Source organism: Neophocaena asiaeorientalis, unplaced genomic scaffold (genome assembly GCF_003031525.2).
Source record: "Neophocaena asiaeorientalis asiaeorientalis breed wild unplaced genomic scaffold, Neophocaena_asiaeorientalis_V1.1 scaffold24, whole genome shotgun sequence".
NCBI lineage: Eukaryota > Metazoa > Chordata > Mammalia > Artiodactyla > Phocoenidae > Neophocaena > Neophocaena asiaeorientalis.
Window position 1 is genome coordinate 6,095,917 of NW_020185317.1, and position 19,469 is coordinate 6,115,385.

General features: G+C 40.4%; 3 protein-coding genes across 3 annotated transcripts in view; all 3 read right to left on the reverse strand.

Moving 5' to 3' along the window:
* The window catches only part of ANKAR (ankyrin and armadillo repeat containing), a 76,631-nt gene extending 70,629 nt beyond the window's left edge, over positions 1 to 6,002 (reverse strand). Inside the window, exons 1-2 of the mRNA XM_024733657.1 lie at positions 3,137 to 6,002; positions 1,834 to 2,469 (exon numbers count right to left, since the gene is read on the reverse strand). Of these exons, the coding sequence (XP_024589425.1) occupies positions 1,834 to 2,434 (601 nt within the window). The 5' untranslated portion in view covers positions 2,435 to 2,469; positions 3,137 to 6,002. The remainder of the gene's footprint in view (positions 1 to 1,833; positions 2,470 to 3,136) is intronic.
* Positions 6,003 to 6,123: 121 nt separating this feature from the next.
* ASNSD1 (asparagine synthetase domain containing 1) lies at positions 6,124 to 11,066 on the reverse strand. Its single transcript, XM_024733658.1, has 3 exons — positions 9,568 to 11,066; positions 9,092 to 9,273; positions 6,124 to 6,548 (listed from the first exon to the last, which is right to left on the reverse strand). The coding sequence occupies exons 1-3, from the start codon at positions 11,029 to 11,031 to the stop codon at positions 6,263 to 6,265; spliced, it is 1,932 nt and encodes a 643-aa protein (XP_024589426.1). The 5' UTR covers positions 11,032 to 11,066; the 3' UTR covers positions 6,124 to 6,262.
* On the reverse strand, positions 10,760 to 18,774 carry ASDURF (ASNSD1 upstream open reading frame). Its single transcript, XM_024733661.1, has 4 exons — positions 18,549 to 18,774; positions 12,959 to 13,012; positions 11,769 to 11,844; positions 10,760 to 11,123 (listed from the first exon to the last, which is right to left on the reverse strand). Exons 1-4 carry the CDS (start codon positions 18,636 to 18,638, stop codon positions 11,053 to 11,055), a joined length of 291 nt encoding a protein of 96 aa, XP_024589429.1. The 5' UTR covers positions 18,639 to 18,774; the 3' UTR covers positions 10,760 to 11,052.
* Positions 18,775 to 19,469: the final 695 nt, after the last annotated feature.

The window sequence follows — 19,469 nt, forward strand, 5'->3', positions numbered from 1 at the left end:
ATGTCACCCCTGAAAACGTACGCCATGGAAGACAGATAACTTTAGTCTCTGGGTGCTCCTCAACTCCACCTACAGCTTGATTCGAATGTTTCTATGTGTCTCTGATCTCCTCAACCAGGAGCACCACTGTGAGGCACCACTCATAGAGGGTGGCCTCAGATATGATAGACAGCTAGATTCAATAGACCAGATGTTGGGCCACGAAGTTGCTTGATATAACTGATTTTTATCATCAACTAAGTAGGAGCCCTTTGTCCATATATACAAAACAGGACACGTGCTCCCTCCTGCCCTGGCCATCTCTCTTCTTAGTATTGATACTCTCACTGGATGATCCAAAGGCTCTAGTGACTTTAACATATGAATGACTGAATCCTCAACGTGCACCTCTAACACGGATTACTCTCCGGAATTTGACTTGTATAATGGAGTTTCCACCTAGATATCTGGATCTAAAAAGGGCTCATTGTTTCTTTACCAGTCAGTCTGTCAGCTCTGGCTTTTGCTTTGCTTGACACATGCCAGATTGGAATGATGGTTCATTAGTTCCACCTCCTTTCTGATGAGAGTCTCAAAGTAATCTTTGTAAAAAGGGAGGAAAAGCAGACACAATTTTTGTCAGGACTGTCAAAGCTCTAACGTTAAAACCCACCATCCAATCGTGCTGATCCTTAACCTCCATGGAGCTCAGATCTTCACAAAGCTCCTGGCATCATCTCAATCAAGAAGGGCAAACGGTGTAGCTTAGTTTATAGACACATCTTGGCCAATGCAAGTAGGCAGAAACATTATCTGGCTTGTGCCATATTCCCTACTGTCTTCCAGTGAGTGGTGAATATAGATTACTAGACAACTTCCAGGATAGAAGAGTCATCAACTACTCTATCATCTTTGACATCAAAATGACACCTTAATTTAGATACATTTTATTTATGTGAGCTCAACTAGCCTTGGAGGTCCTAAACTACCAGAAATGATAGCACTTCTGGTTGAACGCTAACAAATGTTTTTAAGACTTTGACCATGCCATATTCTCTTCAACAATGTATCTGCACGTGCCAAAGTATCAGTACCCTTTAAGAGGAACTACCAGACCGGTCAAGGAAATGCAGAAATTAATGGAACTTACTAGACATTACTGGCAGCATTTTGCATTACTTCACCCTAATCACCCCAAGGACCTGAACAACAACAAGAGATTTTTCAGTTCCAGCTACAGCTATAATCTTTCAGAAGCCAGGGATCCTCCAATCGTAGGTACTCTGCACCTATCCAGTGACATTTGTTGATTCCACCAACATCACAGACTAATTCTCACCCAGAGGGGTAGAATTTCTGCCTATACTCAATACTCTTGGAGTCTGCTCTCAACAGAAGTTGATTACCTTGCATAGAAATGAGAGCTATTAGCTATCTAAACTGTCTTTGAGACACAGAGATACCATCTCCAAGAGATGGTACTGCTTGCTGGTACACACAAAAGCTACAGAGCCTGAAACACATCCCATAGCAGGTGAGTCAGGCTGCCTTAGTGTCATCAAGCAAATCTTACTCCCAAGCATTTGAACTTCACAGAAGCCTAACCACAGATAATAGTAAATAGCAAATGAACACTTCTAAGCAAGGTCCTAACCTAACAGGTCCTAACCAAGCTTCAGAAGGTGACATTGAAAAAAATTAATTATTAATTATTGAAAAGATAGATTCTTTGTAATTCAGAAAAACCTCTTTCAAGAAACATGGCTAAATACATAAAGCTGAGTCACAGATAAATTACTTTTAAATTTTAAAAAAAGGCTTCTAATAAAAATAAAACAAATTAAATTCTCTTACCTGCTGAACTAAACTCTGCAAAAATATCTCTATTTGTTTGAGGCTTCCCATCTGGATCAATGTCCATGATGGTACGCCACAACTCAGAGAATCTAGCTCGTTTTTCTTTGGGCATATATATTCCATGCCATAGTGCTTTCAACATGTAGTCAATATTGATCAGAATTTGCCCAATTCTGGTATCATAATAAGCTGGAGGTAATTGACAAGAAGAACTCTGATCATAATTAGCTTCTAAACTGATTGAAGGAATTTGATTTAAGCAATAAATTCCAACAGCCAATTCCCTTATGATTTGATGGACTTCTCTATAGTCTAAGAGGGCAGTAGGGTCTACAGGAGTCAGTAGGATTGCAGTGGAGAAGGCTACATTATTTATTTGACTCATAATTCCACACGGGATGTCTAGTTGAGAGTGGACATCTTCTTTGGCAGACAACCAGCTAACTAGTGCAGTAGTCAGCAACTCTTGTACTTCACTCCGATCATATTTTTCAAAAAAAGCAGAAGCATTTCTCTGTACTGCTAAATTCTCCAGGTAAGTTTCTTCATCTTGAATTTGATCAAATCTAGGTGCTCCTTTTTTGGGCAATCTTAACATTTCTAATTAATTCTAGTGTGTCCTTTTTGAAGTTTCTGCAATGAATAAAAAGGAAAAGCAATAAAATTTACCATAGTAATGAAGCTGAATTTCTCAAGAAATAAATCTGTACCTTTCATCTTTATCATGTTGTTTCATGGTCAACCACTATATTTTTTCAATTAAAAATTCTTTTTCAATTAAAAATTAAAAAAAATTTTTTTCAATTAAAAAAATTTTTTTAAATGACATACACTATATTTGTTTCAGGGGTACAACATAATAATTTGATATATGTATATATTTTGAAACGATCACCATAATAAATGTAGTTAACATCATCACCATACATAGTTACAGAATTTTTTTTGTGATGAGAACTTTCAAGATTTTATTATCAACTATAGTTGCCATGCTATACATCACATCCCCAAGACTTACTTATTTTATAACTGAAGTTTGTACCTTTTGACCCCCTTCACCCATTTTGCCCACCTTACCCCCTGCCTCTGGCAATCACCAATCTGTTCTTTTATCTATGCTTGGGCTTTTCCTTTTTTTGGTGATTTTCCATAACCACTATTTATTGAGCATCTACTATTTGCCCAGCTCTTTATATACAATATTTATTTCATTTAATTGGCCCCTCTGTATAGTGGTTCTCAAAATCTAGCCTGTGTTGAAATCACCTGCGGCTTGTTACGACAGACTGCTGGATCCTACCCTAGAGTTTCCGATCCAGTTGGTTGCAGTGGAGCCAGAGAATTTCCGTTTCTGAAAAAGTTAGATGCTGCTCGGCGAGATAGGCGCTGGGAGCCCCACTTTATAGACGCAGAAACGAGACTAGGAAGGTTACAGTATAGGCCTGAGGTTTCACACCTTCAGAATCAGAACCATCCCAGGTCTGTCCATCCTCAAGTTCAAGACCTATGCCCACTGGACACGGGAAAAGGGAAGGGACAAGGAAAGGGAAGAAACCAACTCTGAGATTATGGTTTGCTTGTCCAGGAGAGGGGAGCTGTGTCCACGCCGGTCCTTGGAGTATTCCGGGGGCCGAGGACAATGGTTGTTTTGAATGACCGGTCTCTCGTTGGGCCCGAAGCCAACGTCAGGAGCCCCGCGTGGGCGAGGGCGAGGGTAGCCGCTGCAGGGAGGGCTGGGAGGGGCTCTCCTAAGCCGAGGGCCTGGGGAGACCTGCTAGCCCCACGCGGTCTCCAGGCTCTGCTGGGAGCCCGGGCCTTTGCTGAAGTCCCGCCGCTCCAGCGCGGGCCGAAGCCGTTGGTACCCGGGGCCTGGGACGGCAGGGTCGCGCCGCGAGGGGGTGCACCTGTGCTTCCGAGGGCGGGGCCTCCCGCCGGTGCCAGGGACGCTCGCCGAGGCTTAGATTCCTCCAAGGCAGATGCCCCACTCCGCCCCCACCCCTCCCCTTTAGAACTCAGTCCGGACTGCGGCTCTGCGAACCGTGCATCTCTGTCATTTCCTACTTTCACTATTTGTCTACGAGAAAGCACAGAAACAGAGCGTTGGAGGAGAGGGCCCCAGGCTCTGATGTAGTCCTGAGGTAGAATCCCACCTCCATCATCATTCTGTTACTCAACAAACATTTATGGAACGCTTGTTATAAGCCAGGCACTGGGGGACGCTGGAAAAGGGCAGCTGTAAAATCCCAAGGAGCTTACAGTTACGCAATCATACAGCTGCATTTAAACAGTACCATAATGTAAGATGTAATGACAGCACATGAAGGAAAGCTAACCTTCAAGGGAAAGGCCACCCTGAGGAAGTGATCTTTTAAGCTGAACCTGAAGGATGAGAAAGAGCTATCCAAGCAGAGTTGGAGAAGGAGCTTTCCAGGCATAGCGAACAACAGGTGATGAAGAACTGAGCTGAGGAGAAGCTGAAATTTTTGAGAAACTGAACAAAACTGCATAGAGAACTTGAGATGTGGGCACAAAAATAGGACGAGGAGGTAGGTGAGGGCCAGATTATGCAGGCTGCTGAGTTAAAGATTTTGAACTTTATTCTAAGAGTTTACGCTACATTGATGGCAGTAGAGGGCAGGTGCAGGCTTGAGTGGTGGTGGTGGTGATGGAGGGCTGTGGATGGCTTTGAGAAATGAGATGGCCTACTGGGAACAGATCGAATAGTGGCAGAGTTTAAAAAGGTGGTGGTCATCCAGGTGACACCTCAATTTCTGTCAGGAGCTATGGGGGATCAGGGCAAGATTAAGAGTTCAGTTGTACCTGTGAGAGAACCAAGTAGAGATGTCAGATGTGCCTTAGATATATAGGTCTTAGCTAAAAATGGCAGCTTGGGTTAGATGTATACACTCCGGCAGGCTTAGGGTAAACGAAGCCAGGGGAGTGGCTGAAATCACCACGGGAGAGAATAGATAATTGAGAACCCAGGATGAAGATCCGAGAAATTTAATATGTAAAGGTCAGGTGGAGAGGGTGGAGGCAGGAAAGAATACAAAAAGCGAGCAGTCAGGAGAGCAGGAGGAAAGCCAAGATTGGTCACAGAAGCCAAGAGAAGAGAATGGCCAACTTCACTGGATGCTGCTCTAGGTCAAGGGAGATAAGAACTGAAACTTTTCCCTGAATTTAGCAACAGGGAGGGTTCTGGTCACTGTTTGAAGGCAGAATTTCTCTTATTCCAACCATGTCACTACCTTAGCTGCTGTGGAGGTAGTGAATATTAATAAATTTGTGATTGCTCTCCCAGATCAAGAGATGTCAAAAAGTCACTGCCTTCTTTAAGAGAGCTGCATGTTTGCACTTATGAAGTACGAGCAATGTATGTAAATTCCTAAAATTTCTTTCCCACTATAATTAAAAGAATCAAAGTATGTCCAGATCCAGAAAGGGTGTCAAACCTAATTGGGGATAGATCCAAAATGTGACCCTGCGTTATGGTGGTCACGACTGAATATTGTGGGTGGATGTCAGGATGGAGTGAAGTTGAGTGACAAGGTGAAAAGGTGGAAAGGGTGAGTGTGGGTGGGAGGTAAGAGATGGTAAGTACAGGAAGATGTAGGACCAAGGATGTGCATTTTAAATTGGTATAGACTAGAACACTTTAAATGATTATACGAAGGATACTATAAAGAGGCTGAAGATACTAGAGAGACAAGTGTAAGGTTCCTGAAAGGCAGGAAGGGTTGGGATACAAAGAGGTGGAGGCACAGCCTTTTTGATGGATGGATGCATATATTTCTCTTTCTAAAGGCAAGAAGGAAGAAAAGGATGAGTGCACACACAGGTAAGTTAGAACTTTTGGTGTTGGAAAGCTGAGCAGTTCTTAGCTGAATGACTTTGATTTCTCTGTGAAAAGCCAAGGTCATGAGCTGAGAATGGGGAAAAAAGAGGGAGGTTCGAGATCTGTGGGACAGGAGAATATTTAAAATAGTCTTCAGAAGTTCTCAGAGTGGGACAGTGAGCTGCCTAAAGAGATGTACCACATGTCTCTCAGGAATGTGAACCTCAAACAAATTGTTTAGCTTCTCTAAACCTTAGTTCTCTTATCTGTTAAACAACAACAGTAACAAATTGAGTTATTTCTGGATATAGCTACCATGAAGAGTCAATAAAAGCTGCCTTCTTTTAGTGCTGCTGGTGGGAAATTACCATGTAAGAGTTCAAAACAATGTTAATACCACAGTTTAAAATATCCAGGTTGTTCTTTCAAGTATAATCTCTTTCTCTGGGGTATCAATTTGATTAAATTGGTTGTATTACGCTACAAAGTAAAAATCCACATAATGAATTTTATAGCCACATTATACAATAATAAAGCAGCAGAGTATTTTTTTAAATCATCATTCAGTAAATCCTGTTACACTGTGAAATATTACATTTTAATCTCTTTTTCAATAGAAAGGTTTTCTAAGGAAATGACTTGGAGCCTTCCACATTTATCAGATGCCTTTTCATTATTCTTTTCCAGTTTTGCAATTCTGGATCCAAATTGCATGGCCCGTTTTGGCAGAAGAGCAGAGGTTGTTAGACCAAGTTCCACTGCCGCAAGACGCAAAATTAGTTTTTCACCAATTCCACGGGATAAAGTCAAGTTTGCCTTTTCCCAAACCGGTAGGGAATTTAGAAAGGAGACAACATTTTCATCCAGGAAAGGAAATCTAAAATAAAAAGTATAGCTACTATTAAAGAAAAATATCAATCTGTTGTGATTATTTCTTTTGCATTTTCTTCAGTATGTTAATATTTACAGTATAAATTTATTTTTGAGGGCACTATTTTTCTAGATTAAAAATATTCTAGTTATTTATACAATTTTATGGCTAAAATTTAGTCACATTAAAAACTGTTTCACAACACTTGTCTAATTTTAATACATATGCTAAAATATAAAGAAATTTTCCCTCAATAGATAAACAAATTAAGTCTATGATGTCAAGAAATAATTTCAAATTGTTTCACAGGAAATCTCTGGAGATGCCTTGAAAATAAGCATGGTCTTGAGTTAATTATTCAATCTGTGTCTGCTCTTTACTGTCTAAAGATATTGAACTTTAGGGATACGAAACCAATACAGAAGGGCTCTACTCTCCTGAACTTGTGAAATATTTACTCATGGCAAAACTTTATGGTATCAAAATTATAATTACATTTAAACTGCTTAAATGGTGACAAAATATTAGATTAAAAAAAAACTTTCTGCTCTAATTTTCTAGCAAATTCTGTTCTTTTTTTCATTTAAAATACTCTAATCTCACCCCCTTCCTTCCCAATTCCTCAAAATGCAATACAAATACATTAGTATTTCTATTTCATTACATTTCATTCTAACTTAAGTAGAAAGATCAGAAAGGGTAAAGGCATTTGTTATACAAAATATTTTATAAAAATGAATTAATTGTGAAAGCAAATTTAAATAAGAGAAGCTAATAGATTACAGTTAATATGTATGCCAAAATCCATAATAAATCAGTTTAAATCTAGCCACTATAATGGTAGTTGTTAAATTACAATTCTGATTTGCTGTTTTAAACATCCTTCACATCCATTTTTACCCAAGGATGTCAAGGGGGGGGGGGTCTTTTTTTTGGCTGTACCGTGCGGCATATAGGATCTTAGTTCCCCAACCAGGGATCGAACCCACGTCTCCTGCAGTGGAAGCATGGAGTCTGAAACCACTGGACCGCCAGGGAAATCCTGGGGGTCTTTAGAATTAACTGCTTTTACTGAATAAAATAAATTCCCTTTTCTCTGACCTAGGTGAAATAATGGACTGAATTTCTCTTTCTCTCTCCCATACACATATACCCTTCAAAAGGAAAACATTTTACACACTTTGTATTGTGGCATTACTTATTTCTTTATAATGAAATTTTGAAAATTATGATAATTTTACATGTCAGAACTGGCAACACAGGAATGACAAGGTAGAGACAAGAAACAATGAAGTCTCAGAGTTCATGTATTATGATGCTCCAATTCCAACGAAGCTTATTTGGACTCCTTGTTCTTGCACGCTCGTACCCTTGTAATAAAACCATCACTTAATTAATTAAGCTACTTGAACAAATTTCTGCTTTTTATAATTAAATGAAACATCTCCTTTTATCCTGAATGCTTTAAAAAGTTGTATTCAAGCACTTGTTTACTATCATCAAAAATATGTTATAAGTAAACACAAACCCCTAAGGTTAAAAAAGAATATACACATGAAAGTGGCTTGATCTCTGAAACTTTTAGGTAATCCGCAACATATGACTAAACTGTGTTCAAAAACATATGACAGAGGGGAATCCAGTACCAGAACGGAACCACCATTTAAATCAGTATGGATCTATACAGGCACACCTTGTTTTATTGTGCTTCATAGATACTGCCTTATTTATTTATTTTTTTTTACAAACTGAAAGTTTGTGGCAACCCTGCAATGAGCAAAGTCTATTGGTGGTGCCATTTTCCCAACAGCATTTACTCATTTCACATTTCTGTGTTACATTTTGCAAATGCTCACAGTATTTCAAAATTTTCATATTTGTTATGGTGATATGTGATCAGTGATCTCTGATGTTACCTTGTGATTGCTTTTTGTTTTGTATTTTTAAATTAAGGTATATACATTTTTTTTTTAGACATAATGTTGCTGCATACTTAATACAGTACAGTGTGAACATAGCTTTTCTATGCACTGGGAAACCAAAAAATTCACGTGACTCGCTTTTTTGCGGTGATCTGGAACTGAATCTGCAATATCTCCAGGTATGCCTGTACATACAGAAATGTCTGTAGAGACAAAGTCAGGCTCTGTAACATTGGAGGAGAAAGCTTGGGAGTAGGACTATGCCCTTATTGGGAGGAAAGCAAACATCTGAAACAAAACAAAGCCCCTTAAACACCTTCTCTCAGTATTTCATTACCTCAAGTTTTACAGTCTTTCACTGTAGTCTTAAAAGCAATCATGTCATTGTATCATATTTGAAAATTACTGAAAATCCATTTCTTGGAGAATGAGTTCTGGAAAAACTGTTCCTCTGGCTCTTCTCCAGCTTTGCTTCTGACCGTGTTTGTAATATAAAGCCAAGATATTGTTGCTACTGTTATTCATTTGAACAAGTCTCCAAAGAAAAAGGAACTTAAAAATCTCCTTTTACAGTCTATTGTCTTTACAAGATTACCCCAAAACCCTCAGATAGATAATAGGAATTACCTTGCTTCTTTTCCATGATCACCAATAACTCTGTCATCACGACCAAGATTTCTAGAAGAAATTCGACCCAGTTCCATCTCGATTTCCTTATTCAGTCCTTCCAGCCCGTGTGTCTGGAAGCAGACTCGATGACGAGAATAACCTGCGAGCTGCTCATCTGCACCAATTCCAGTAAGAACTACCTAAAAGGTTTAAAGAAATCCATATAAAAAATGTTATCTACTATACAATAAGGAAAATAACTAAGATAAAAGTCAAGCTTAAAAAATGATAACCCCAAAGATAACATTTTCAGAGAAGAGCCATAAGGCAAAGTCAAAAAATAGTAAAATAGGCCCAATTTTTACAAAGTCATATATTTTGTGTTATAGTTTAAATGCAACTGAAATACGCTATATTCTTGCAACTTAAATGCTAAAAGCTTTAAGGGTCAAAGTTAGGTCTCAGAAATCCTGAGTAGAAATACCGTGTCATACCTTTGCACTACTCTGATATGGTTTTGCTTCATCTTGGGTCACTAACCAACCAACTCCTCTAGAAGCAAACCAGACTGCACAGCCAATGCTGTCATCCAACACTGTATCCAAGGGCTGAATTAAGTGGGATATTCGAGTTCGTCTTAATCTTTGCAGTTCTTCCAGAGAAACATTAATTTCAACAAAATTCCAAATCCGGGAAGGGTTGGCAGCTTGTAGTTCCTTTAGCCCTGCTCTTCCTGTGATTCGATCTGGTACGTTGAATTGCTCACCAGGATTAGCAGCAGCAGCAGCAGTGACATTTTTAGAGGATTCTTCAGAGCGTTTTTCACAATTATTTTTCTCTTTTCTCCCTTTTTTGTTAAAACCAGCTGGTATGGTCTTTTCTTTAGTCATGAAAGCCACATTAAGAAGATCAATTGGTTCATCTAAAGGAATATGACGGTCAGCAAGCACTGCGATAACCATGGAATCAATTCCCCCAGAAAACAGGATTGCAACATTTGCTTTCCTATTACTAGTATTCAAAACTTCACTTTGTGTCAGGTTTTCATCCCTAGGTAAACACAAGACACGTCTCTTGACTGCGATACTCAGGACATCAATGAACTGCTGAACTACTTCCTTCATGTGTCCATCAGTAAGAAAGACCTGAAGGGTCTCTCTTGACGGTGGGACGCTGGAAATGCTACTGCAATGGATCTCAAATGTGGCTTGTGGCAAAATCATATTTAAAGGGACAACAGGTCCTTTAAGACACAGTTTGGCTTCATTTGTTGCCACTGATACAAATGTTGGCAAATCTGCTGAAATTTGAGTTAGGCTATTAACACATTCTTTGATAACATCCTCCCTAGAGTTATATTTCCAAGGATACAATTTTAAAACAACAGATTTGGAAATGGAAGTAGACTTTAGATCAATTCTGAAAATTCCAGATGCTGGAACTTCTTGCCACTGATTGGCCACTCCAGATGTTTGGGCGCCAATCGAAGAGAGGCAGAAACTCTTGCCCCAACTACTAAAATGCCAAAGCAAGCTACGACGGCCAAAAAAATCCCTACCAAACCACAAAGAATGACTAGATGCTTGATAATATATAAAAGACCAAGGACCTTGGACTTTTGAGAAGAGTGACAAAATATCAGATTCATTCTTACAAGAGGAAAGATAATTAAACATTATTTGGGTATCATTCTCTTCAGCTTCAACCTTTATTCCACTAAAGACTTCTCCATTCCACAGGAATACATTGCCTCTTTCATCTTCAACAGGCTGGGCAGTCAACACACCTCTTAAGTGAAGGACATGACCAGAAAATAAACACTGGTAGTTAATATTAGACTTTAACAACTGTTTACTACTATTAGGTCCCCGCCGTTTAAGATTACACAGTAAATCCTCTTTCAAATCTTTGTTGAAATGCTCAACAGAGAAGCTTACTGTACAACAAATGCCACACATTGCTATGCAAAATCAAGTTGACTATTTCTTGATTTTGGTCTTCTCTGAGTTTTCTATTTCTTGGTATTCTTTTCTCAGCTCATCCAATGTATCTGTGGGGGAAGGGAGAAGACATACTAAGTGAAATTAAAATTCTTGAACCTTTACCTAGTAATTCAAAGGGCAAAACAGGTTATTTTCCAAGATCAAAACATATATGTACTATGTTAGTTTGAATAATAATTTACAACAGGCTTCTAATGAAGAATGTTTAGTATTTAGGGAACTCGTTTCTGTTTGTTAAATGCTTATTTTGACCCAGGCATGGGGCTATGCACATTAAATATACATATTATTTTAGTTAAATCCCGTAAGACTTTGGAGGCTCAAAGTGATTCACTCAAAATCACAAAGGGAGAAAGTGGTAGAACAATATTTCATACCTAGATCTGTCTAAAACTCTAAAGCTTACGTTATTATCGCTTCCTAACACATCTTATATTTTTTAAATTTGATTTTATTTTTACTGTTGACTTATCCTTGGAAGGCTAACTTGAAAAAAACCAAACTATTGCATTAATTTTATTAACAGGTATACCACCATCCCATCTTTAGATATATGTTTAAACATTCAGATGTAGATATATGTTTAAACATTCAGATGTAGACAGTATAATTTAGGCACCATCATGAATTTCTACAGAAAGCCCACAAAAGAATTTCTGTGTGTTTCTATATAATGTACCAAAAACACTTACTTTTGCTTTCCGAAAGCATTTCTGTTCGGTCTGCAAGAAAGAATATGTCGCTGTTCTGTTGCTGCCTATATACTTTCTGCAAAACATAATTTAGTCTAATATCATGATTTATTCTAAAAAGTAATGTCAAAACTCTGAACCCTATTATTGCTTATTCTTGAACTTCAGTAACATGTTCAGAACAATACCTTAGCAAATACAGATAAACAGAACTCATCCATTATCCAACTATCTAGAAATTGCTACCATTAACACTAAGGTAAAACTCTTTCTTCTCTGCATATACTATAATACCATTTTTCTTTAGTAATATTTCAGTTTATTTGGTCATTTTGTGTTACCAACTTTTCACTATTATAAATCAACGCTGAGATGAATGTCTCTGTACCTAAATTTTTTTGCACTCTCATGATACTTTCCTAGGTATCAATTCCTATAAATAGAACAGCTGGATCAAAGTGTTACATAGCTTTAAGACTTTGATACATTATGCCAGTTTGCCCTCTAGAAAAGTTTGTATCAATTGTACCGTACCTGTATCAGAAATGTCTAACATGTCAGTTACCAAGTAATCTCTACAATGCTTTAAAGGGCTCAAATCATTTAACTTTAAAATATATGTTTTGGCAGTATAACGACCCATGAAACAGTAGCTTGCTTGTTTGTGAATACATTAATGGAAATGGAGTTAAATAACCATGTTAAAGATTTGGAAGCTTTGAGGGAAAAACCCGGGGTGGGGGGGCTGGAAGGAAGGGGAAGCATTTATCTTTTTTTTTTTTTTAAACAATTATTCATTCACTTGAATAGTTTCTACTCTTCTCAATAGATTTAAAGTTCATTTATTTCAAAAGAAAACACCAATTCAAGTATAAAATACATACCTTTAGTGACTATGGCTGCAAGATAACATAGTACAATTAGTATCATTTGGTTCAAAGGTAATGTCAATTGCATATGATGGGGAAAAGATTATCAACAGCTATGCTTAATATGTAGATAACTATATATGATATATATTAAAAAATCACGGATACTTCACTTTTGCAATTTAACTAAAAAGATGCTGAAACCTTGTAAATTTTAATATAATATAAATCTTATATGTAGTTCTTATAAGTTTTGTATATAGTTAATAAGATATAATCAAACCCTGCCACATACTGTTTGGAATAACTCTAATAACTCACCCTGTTCTTCTTCAGGTTAGAAAGTTCATCCACAACAATTTTTTGTTCTTTAATCTATTAAAATAAGAAAACATTCTTAAATCAGAGGTTATCAAAGTATGCTCAGTGAGGGCCCTTTAAAATTAAAGACATGGGATAAGTATTGATTGTCCAAATGGGCAGTCTGTGAATATACAGATTCTTTTCAACAGCAGCTGTGTGGAAGTGCAGGTGGGGGAAAGCTGAGGGAAGAAACAATGATTAGACTTACAAAGCGTTAGACGGCTCACTGAGCCCAGACAGGGTGTTGGTAACCAGCATTCATATTCAGGCAAGAGCCATAGTTACTAAGTAAGATTTACGTCTTTTATTTAAAATAGAGGACGTACCAAAAAAAAAAAAGACAGTATGCACCAAATCCCAAAAGTAATACCAATTTTTCAATGATTTCTTTTAAATTATATTTTAGCTTTAAAAAAAAATACCAAATGGAATGAAGAGTGGGTTACTCCCCCCCCCACCGCCCCCATTCCCGTACTTTTCATGATTTATGTACTAAATGGTACAGCTAGACATTCAGAGGAAGCAAGTAGCAGTAAGTGCCCTACCTGGGGTAGTACGACCCATCACTTTCCATCTTTGCTTTACATCTCAAAGGTTAGCACAGGGCTGGCACTGTTGAACTAGGTCTCTCTTTTTATTAGTAGAAGAGGGCTCAACTAAGTTTCTTTTAAACTCTTTTCAGTAAAGGTAGCTATATTGTGAACATGACTGATTATATAGTATCACTAGAGCCTCTAAAAGCATATTTTATAATTTTGGCCTACCTCGGAAGCCTCACAGATCTGTCATACATCAGTATAAGTGGCATGCTATGGTAGTAATCAGAGTGGGCTGTGTGTGGTTTGAAAATTCATTCCTCACAGATGTGTACCCTTCTGCTCTCCAGCTGACAGTCACTGTAGTAACTGACTAGAGATTGAGTTGAATTCCAAGATTGAATTTGTATAACCTCCTGGAGGCTTATGTTTGGATTTTTTTTTTTGGCTGAATTGGGTCTTCGTTGCTGCGTGCAGGCTTTCTCTAGTTGCGGCAAGTGGGCTTCTCACCGTGGTGGCTTCTCTTGTTGCGGAGCGTGGGCTCTAGGCTCACGGGCTCAGTAGTTGTGGCACACACGCTTAGTTGCTCTGTGGCATGTGGGATCTTCCCGGACCAGGGCTCGAACCCGTGTCCCCTGCATTGGCAGGCAGATTCTTAACCACTGCGCCATCAGGGAAGCCCGGAGGCTTATGTTTGAACAGCACTTTCCCATTCATTTTAGGAATGGCAGGTATACTTTAGTACTTCAGACAAGGAAACTGTGATAGAGGGATTAGAGACTTGCCCAAGATGCCACTGTCAGTTTGGGACAGAACCAAAGTATTATCTAGGACATCTATTACCTCAAAGGCTATAGCCATCTTCATCTCAAATTTATTTTTAAAGTTGGTTTGTTTTTTTTTTCCTGCTTATGGCAGTTAAGATTTATATTATACTGGCTCCCTTTTGGGGGGGTGGAGCAGAACAGTGATAATCAGATACCTGTTTTAGGAACGTAGCTCTGGCTAAAGTGAAGGACATACTGGAAGAAGGTAACAATGGATGAGGAGAGGCCAGTTAGGAAACCTTTGCAGGATTGCCTACAGTAGATGAAAGTGGCTGGTTTAGGATGGTTAAGAGTGTACATGGTGATAAAGGCACATATTTCAGATGGGCCTCTAAAATAAAACTGATAGAACTTCCTGATGTACATAAAGGTTGGCTCCCACGTTACTGGCATGGACAACTGGATGGATGGTGGTGACATTTTCTGAGACAGAGAATACAGGCAGCAGATCTAAGGTGAGCAGTATTTCTAAAAGTATTAAAAGAATACATAGAAAAAAACCAAACCAGGCTCCTCCTCATTAGGGAGGATGCCCACACCCTTTCTCTCTGGGTGTGCATCTCTGCCTTGCTTCTATCTTAACTAAACAAACTTTCTCTGTGTGCTCTCCCACTTGTGCTATGTCTCTAATAATAAACTTTGTACCTATTTTTACAGTTGTGCCTCCATGAGAAACACATTTTTCACTGGGGGTAAGAACCAGGGATTGTGGTGGCCAGGATTTCTGGTTTTCTTCCAGGCTACCCAGGTTCAATTCCTGGGCAGGGAATTAAGATCTTGCTTTGTGCCATCACTCACTGCCGCCTCTCCGAGATCAGATGGTGCTGAAACCTGGGAGCTGAAGATATAAAGAAGCTCTTCTCCTCAAGTTATTTATGGTTTACAACAATTTGGTAATTTACACCTATGGGTAAAATTAAAACATTTATCTTTCTGTCTACCTGCTCCCTCCTGAGATTGGAAACTCTTAGGTTCCCAGTAGCATTATCAGCTCCTCTACGCTGGGAACAATTAAATCATACTAAGGATAATCAGTCTAGTTACACTAAAAAATTGGGGCAAATGCCTTATGAACAATGCCAATATATAATTTCCCTGAAAGACAAGGATTGGTACAGAATAGACTAAGTCAGATAACCTGGGTATATACTGGGCAACACCTAATGGAAGTTCTTGACTTAAATTCTTACTTATGACCTTACTAGTACTGCTAGCTATATTGTTTTCTATGTTGCCTGTTTTACAAAATTGTTGCTTATTACATTACCAAATGTGTGACTGAGCCTCTGATAAAATGATGATACATAGTTCCATATGAGATCAATGACTGTAATAGTGTAACTCTAAATATGGGAAGAAGCAACAAGAGGGAATATTTATCTGGACCATAAGGGATTAGTAAGACAGGTGGTCCAGAGGTTTTTGGCTACTGTTAACAGGGCCTAGTCCAGTAACACCACATTGAGTGGCCTGTCAACGAAATCTTTGCCAGACCCGGGAATGAGCATTCCTAGCACTGTGGGACGAAATAGTCATGAAATGCCCCCAAAACCATGGTTAAACTTATGACCATGAAGGGGCCCTGCCGACTGGTAACTGACCCTTGCCAGCTACCTCTACAAGGACTAAATCATGGCCACTGCAGCTGCTGACCTTCAACACCCTCCTGAAAGGAGTTCAGGGTGGAGATGAGAAATGAGGCACTCTGGGGGACTTCCCTGGTGGCGCAGTGGTTAAGAATCCACTTGCCAATGCAGGGGACACGGGTTCAACCCCTGGTCCGGGAAGATCCCACATGCCTCGTAGCAACTAAACCCATGCTCCACAATTACTAAGCCTGCACTCTAGAGCCCATGAGCCACAACTACTGAGCCTGCGTGCTGCAACTACTGAAGCCTGGGAGCCTAGAGCCCATGCTCCGCAACAAGAGAAGCCACTGCAGTGAGAAGCCTGCGCACCGCAACGAAGAGTAGCCCCTGCTCGCTGCAACTAGAGAAAGCCCACGCGCAGCAACAAAGACCCAACACAGCCAAAAATAAATAAATAAATATTTTTAAAAAAAGAAAAAGAAATGAGGCACTCTGTGCTCTGGGAAAGACTGGTAGGACAGCCCTGCAGATAGTCAGATATTTTCAGAAAAAGATTTTATGAGCCCAAATTCTTACATCTTCTCATACCTAGGAAAACACTAACATCATTAATGGTAACATCTGCTTTGGCTATTAAGGAGAAAATTTTCAGACCAATAGCACCTGTTATCTATGTGTTAATACCACCTTAAAAGTTAAAACCTACTTAAATGAAACTAGACAACTGGCTACCTGGCTACAAGTCACCTCAAAGCGTCAGGTCCAGACTGGGTTTCAGGCTTTATCTCCTGAAAAGAAATGAGATCTATTTTGTCTATTAATGTTCAGGTTGTCACTCCTCCAACTACTAACTAGGTCTGTCACATCTACGTCAATAATACTGGGTTAGTAGAAAAAGACATCAAAAAGTTATATGACCGTGCTCGATGGCTTCATTCCTTTGGACAGGGTAACCCAAGCGCTGACACTATCTGGACTACAGTTAAAGTAATGCTATCAAATGTAACCTGGTTCTTACCCTGCTTGGGCCCCTGGTTACAATAATTCTTTTACTGATCTTTGGCCCCTGCCTTTTATTAATCTACTTGTCTAGTTTGTTCTTTCTAAGGACACAATGGTGTCCCAGACAAGATGACAGTGATGCAGATTCCAGCCACTCCTTGGAATACCAACAGAAGTCAATGGCCCCCTTAATGAGACAGAACGAGAGCTCTGTGACCCCAACTAGGTAGGGTCTACGAGCCCCCTGTCAGCATGAAGAAGCTGCAGAAGACAGACCTTTGCCCGTCAACCTCCCAAAAAAGATGTATTGGGGTTCACATCTCTCAGGGGGAATTTGAGGCAGGAGACAGATGGGCTCCAGGCTAGACATTTACAACTGGCCTCCCATTCACATTTCCTGGAGTGAGAAGAAGATGGGCTCCAGACCGGACTTAATTACCAGCTCCCTTTTTACATTTCCCGAAGCAAGAGACAAACGGGCTCCAGGACTACATATTTATGACCGGATTCTTGTCTATATTTCGAGATCTGCACCTCAATATAAAAACCAGCAACAAAAATAGAGTAAATAACTGGACATTGGACATTTTTATGGCAGGGACAGAGTGGGACAAAACCCTGTGAAAAGATCAAGAGGTCAGACATTTCCCATCCTTGGGGCAAGGGGAACATTGCACATGCGCAGAAAGGCTCCTTGGGGGTCAAAAAGGAAAAAGGAGGGGACACCACCCCATAATATGTGATGGCCGTCCCATAGGCCTCTGGGCTGTAATCCATCTTGGAAAAAAGTTGCGCATGCATGTTGGGGAGGATCCTAGGGCAGGGCAGGTGTGGAAAAAGAAACCAGATAATGAGCCAAAGGTAAACAAAGACCTGGCAGAACTGCCCTATATAAACGACTTCACCACCTCTTTACTGCGCTCCTCCTCATTACGGGGGGGACATCTACACCCTTGTTTTCCGGGTGTGCATCTCTGCCTTGCCTCTACGTTAACTAAACCGTTTCTCTGTGTGCTCTCCCACTTGTTGTTGTGCTATATCTCTAATAATAAACTTTGTACCTGTTTTGTTTTTTTTTTAAGAAAAAAGCTATTATGAATCTCAAAGACATTATGCTGAGTAAGAGACTCAAACGCCATGATTTCATCTACATGATGTTCTGGAAAGGATAAAACTATCGTGATGCAGAGCAGATCAGGGGTTGCCCGAGGTTCTGGGTTGGGGAAAGCACAGCTATAAAGGGAGTCTTTTGGGGTCATGGAACTGTTCTGTATCCCAATTGTGGTGGTGGTCACACAAATTTACACGTGTTAAATTTAGAGAAAAGGAAAAAGGGTCACATTTTACTGTACGGTAATTTTTTAAATAAAACTTTAAAAAATTCATAATTTGAAAAACAAAACAACTAAACCCCCGCCCTACTGCCATCTGGATCTAATATTGGGGCAAGTTTCAAGGTCTCCCTTTAACTGTAGCTGTCAAAGCAGCGGGACAAAGCCGAGACCGGACCACGCGGCCGCCGTGGATCTTCTCTGGGGGGCGAGCGGCGCCCCGTCCCGAGCCTGGGGGCCTTGTCACCTTGTCCCACACTCACCTTGCTGCTGAGATCTTCCTTGTGCTGGGTCGAGTTGTCGGTAGGGACCAGCCCAGAGCCGTCCTCGGGTCGCGCACCTCGGCTAGGCATCTCCACGGAGCGTCAAATATGCAGGATGCGCAGCCCGGAGAGCGTTCTAGCGGCTTCCAGTCCAGAGCCCCAAAATGTCTGAGCTCCCAGCGGCTCCATCCCCTCCCTTTCCCTTTTCCGCGAGTCCTACCAATGGCGTCTGCGCGCTCACGCTTACGCCTGCGCGCTCACGCTTACGCCTGCGCGCTCACTCTTACGCCTGCGCGCTCACTCTCTTACGCCTGCGCGCTCACTCTCTTACGCCTGCGCAGTTCGGATCGGGCCTGGGAGCAGTTGTACGCGTGCGCACAAATGATTAGTGAGCACGTTACCAGAGCCTGGTTGTGAAATCTGGGAGGTTCCTGAACGGTCCCCTAGTGGATGGGGTGTTGAAACGCTCTTCACCACGTGGCATCCGGTAGACTGTGAGTTATATGCGCCCCCCAGTGGTAAATATAAAGAATAGAAGCGCTGTAGAAATACTGCTTAATATTTATTATCTAGGCAAGAATATGAAGCCAGGCACAAATTTAAGAGCTACGTTGTTGGCAATGGAACTGTGCAGACTAGGTAAAGTTTTTGTTAACTTGTTATTAGGGTTAAAAGATAAATACAGGATTCCCAGTCAAAAATGAATTGTAGGGCTTCCCTGGTGGCGCAGTGGTTGAGAGTCCGCCTGCCGATGCAGGGGACACGGGTTTGTGCCCCGGTACGGGAAGATCCCACATGCCGCGGAGCGGCTGGGCCCGTGAGCCATGGCCGCTGAGCCTGCGCGTCCGGAGCCTGTGCTCCGCAACGGGAGAGGCCAAGGCATTGGGAGGCCCGTGTACCGCAAAAAAAAAAAAAAAAAAA

What these genes read in the sequence shown, in the direction of transcription:
- ASDURF (XM_024733661.1), bottom strand. Translation starts at nt 18,638, where the DNA reads ATGCCTAGCCGAGGTGCGCGACCCGAGGACGGCTCTGGGCTGGTCCCT. An exon ending in AGGAAGATCTCAGCAGCAAG is followed by an intron (nt 13,013 to 18,548) that starts GTGAGTGTGGGA and finishes TTATTTTAATAG; the next exon opens with ATTAAAGAACAAAAAATTGT. An exon ending in AATGCTTTCGGAAAGCAAAA is followed by an intron (nt 11,124 to 11,768) that starts GTAAGTGTTTTT and finishes CTTCCCCCACAG; the next exon opens with ATACATTGGATGAGCTGAGA.
- ASNSD1 (XM_024733658.1), bottom strand. Translation starts at nt 11,031, where the DNA reads ATGTGTGGCATTTGTTGTACAGTAAGCTTCTCTGTTGAGCATTTCAAC. An exon ending in CATATCAGAGTAGTGCAAAG is followed by an intron (nt 9,274 to 9,567) that starts GTATGACACGGT and finishes TAAACCTTTTAG; the next exon opens with GTAGTTCTTACTGGAATTGG. An exon ending in GATCATGGAAAAGAAGCAAG is followed by an intron (nt 6,549 to 9,091) that starts GTAATTCCTATT and finishes TTTTTATTTTAG; the next exon opens with ATTTCCTTTCCTGGATGAAA.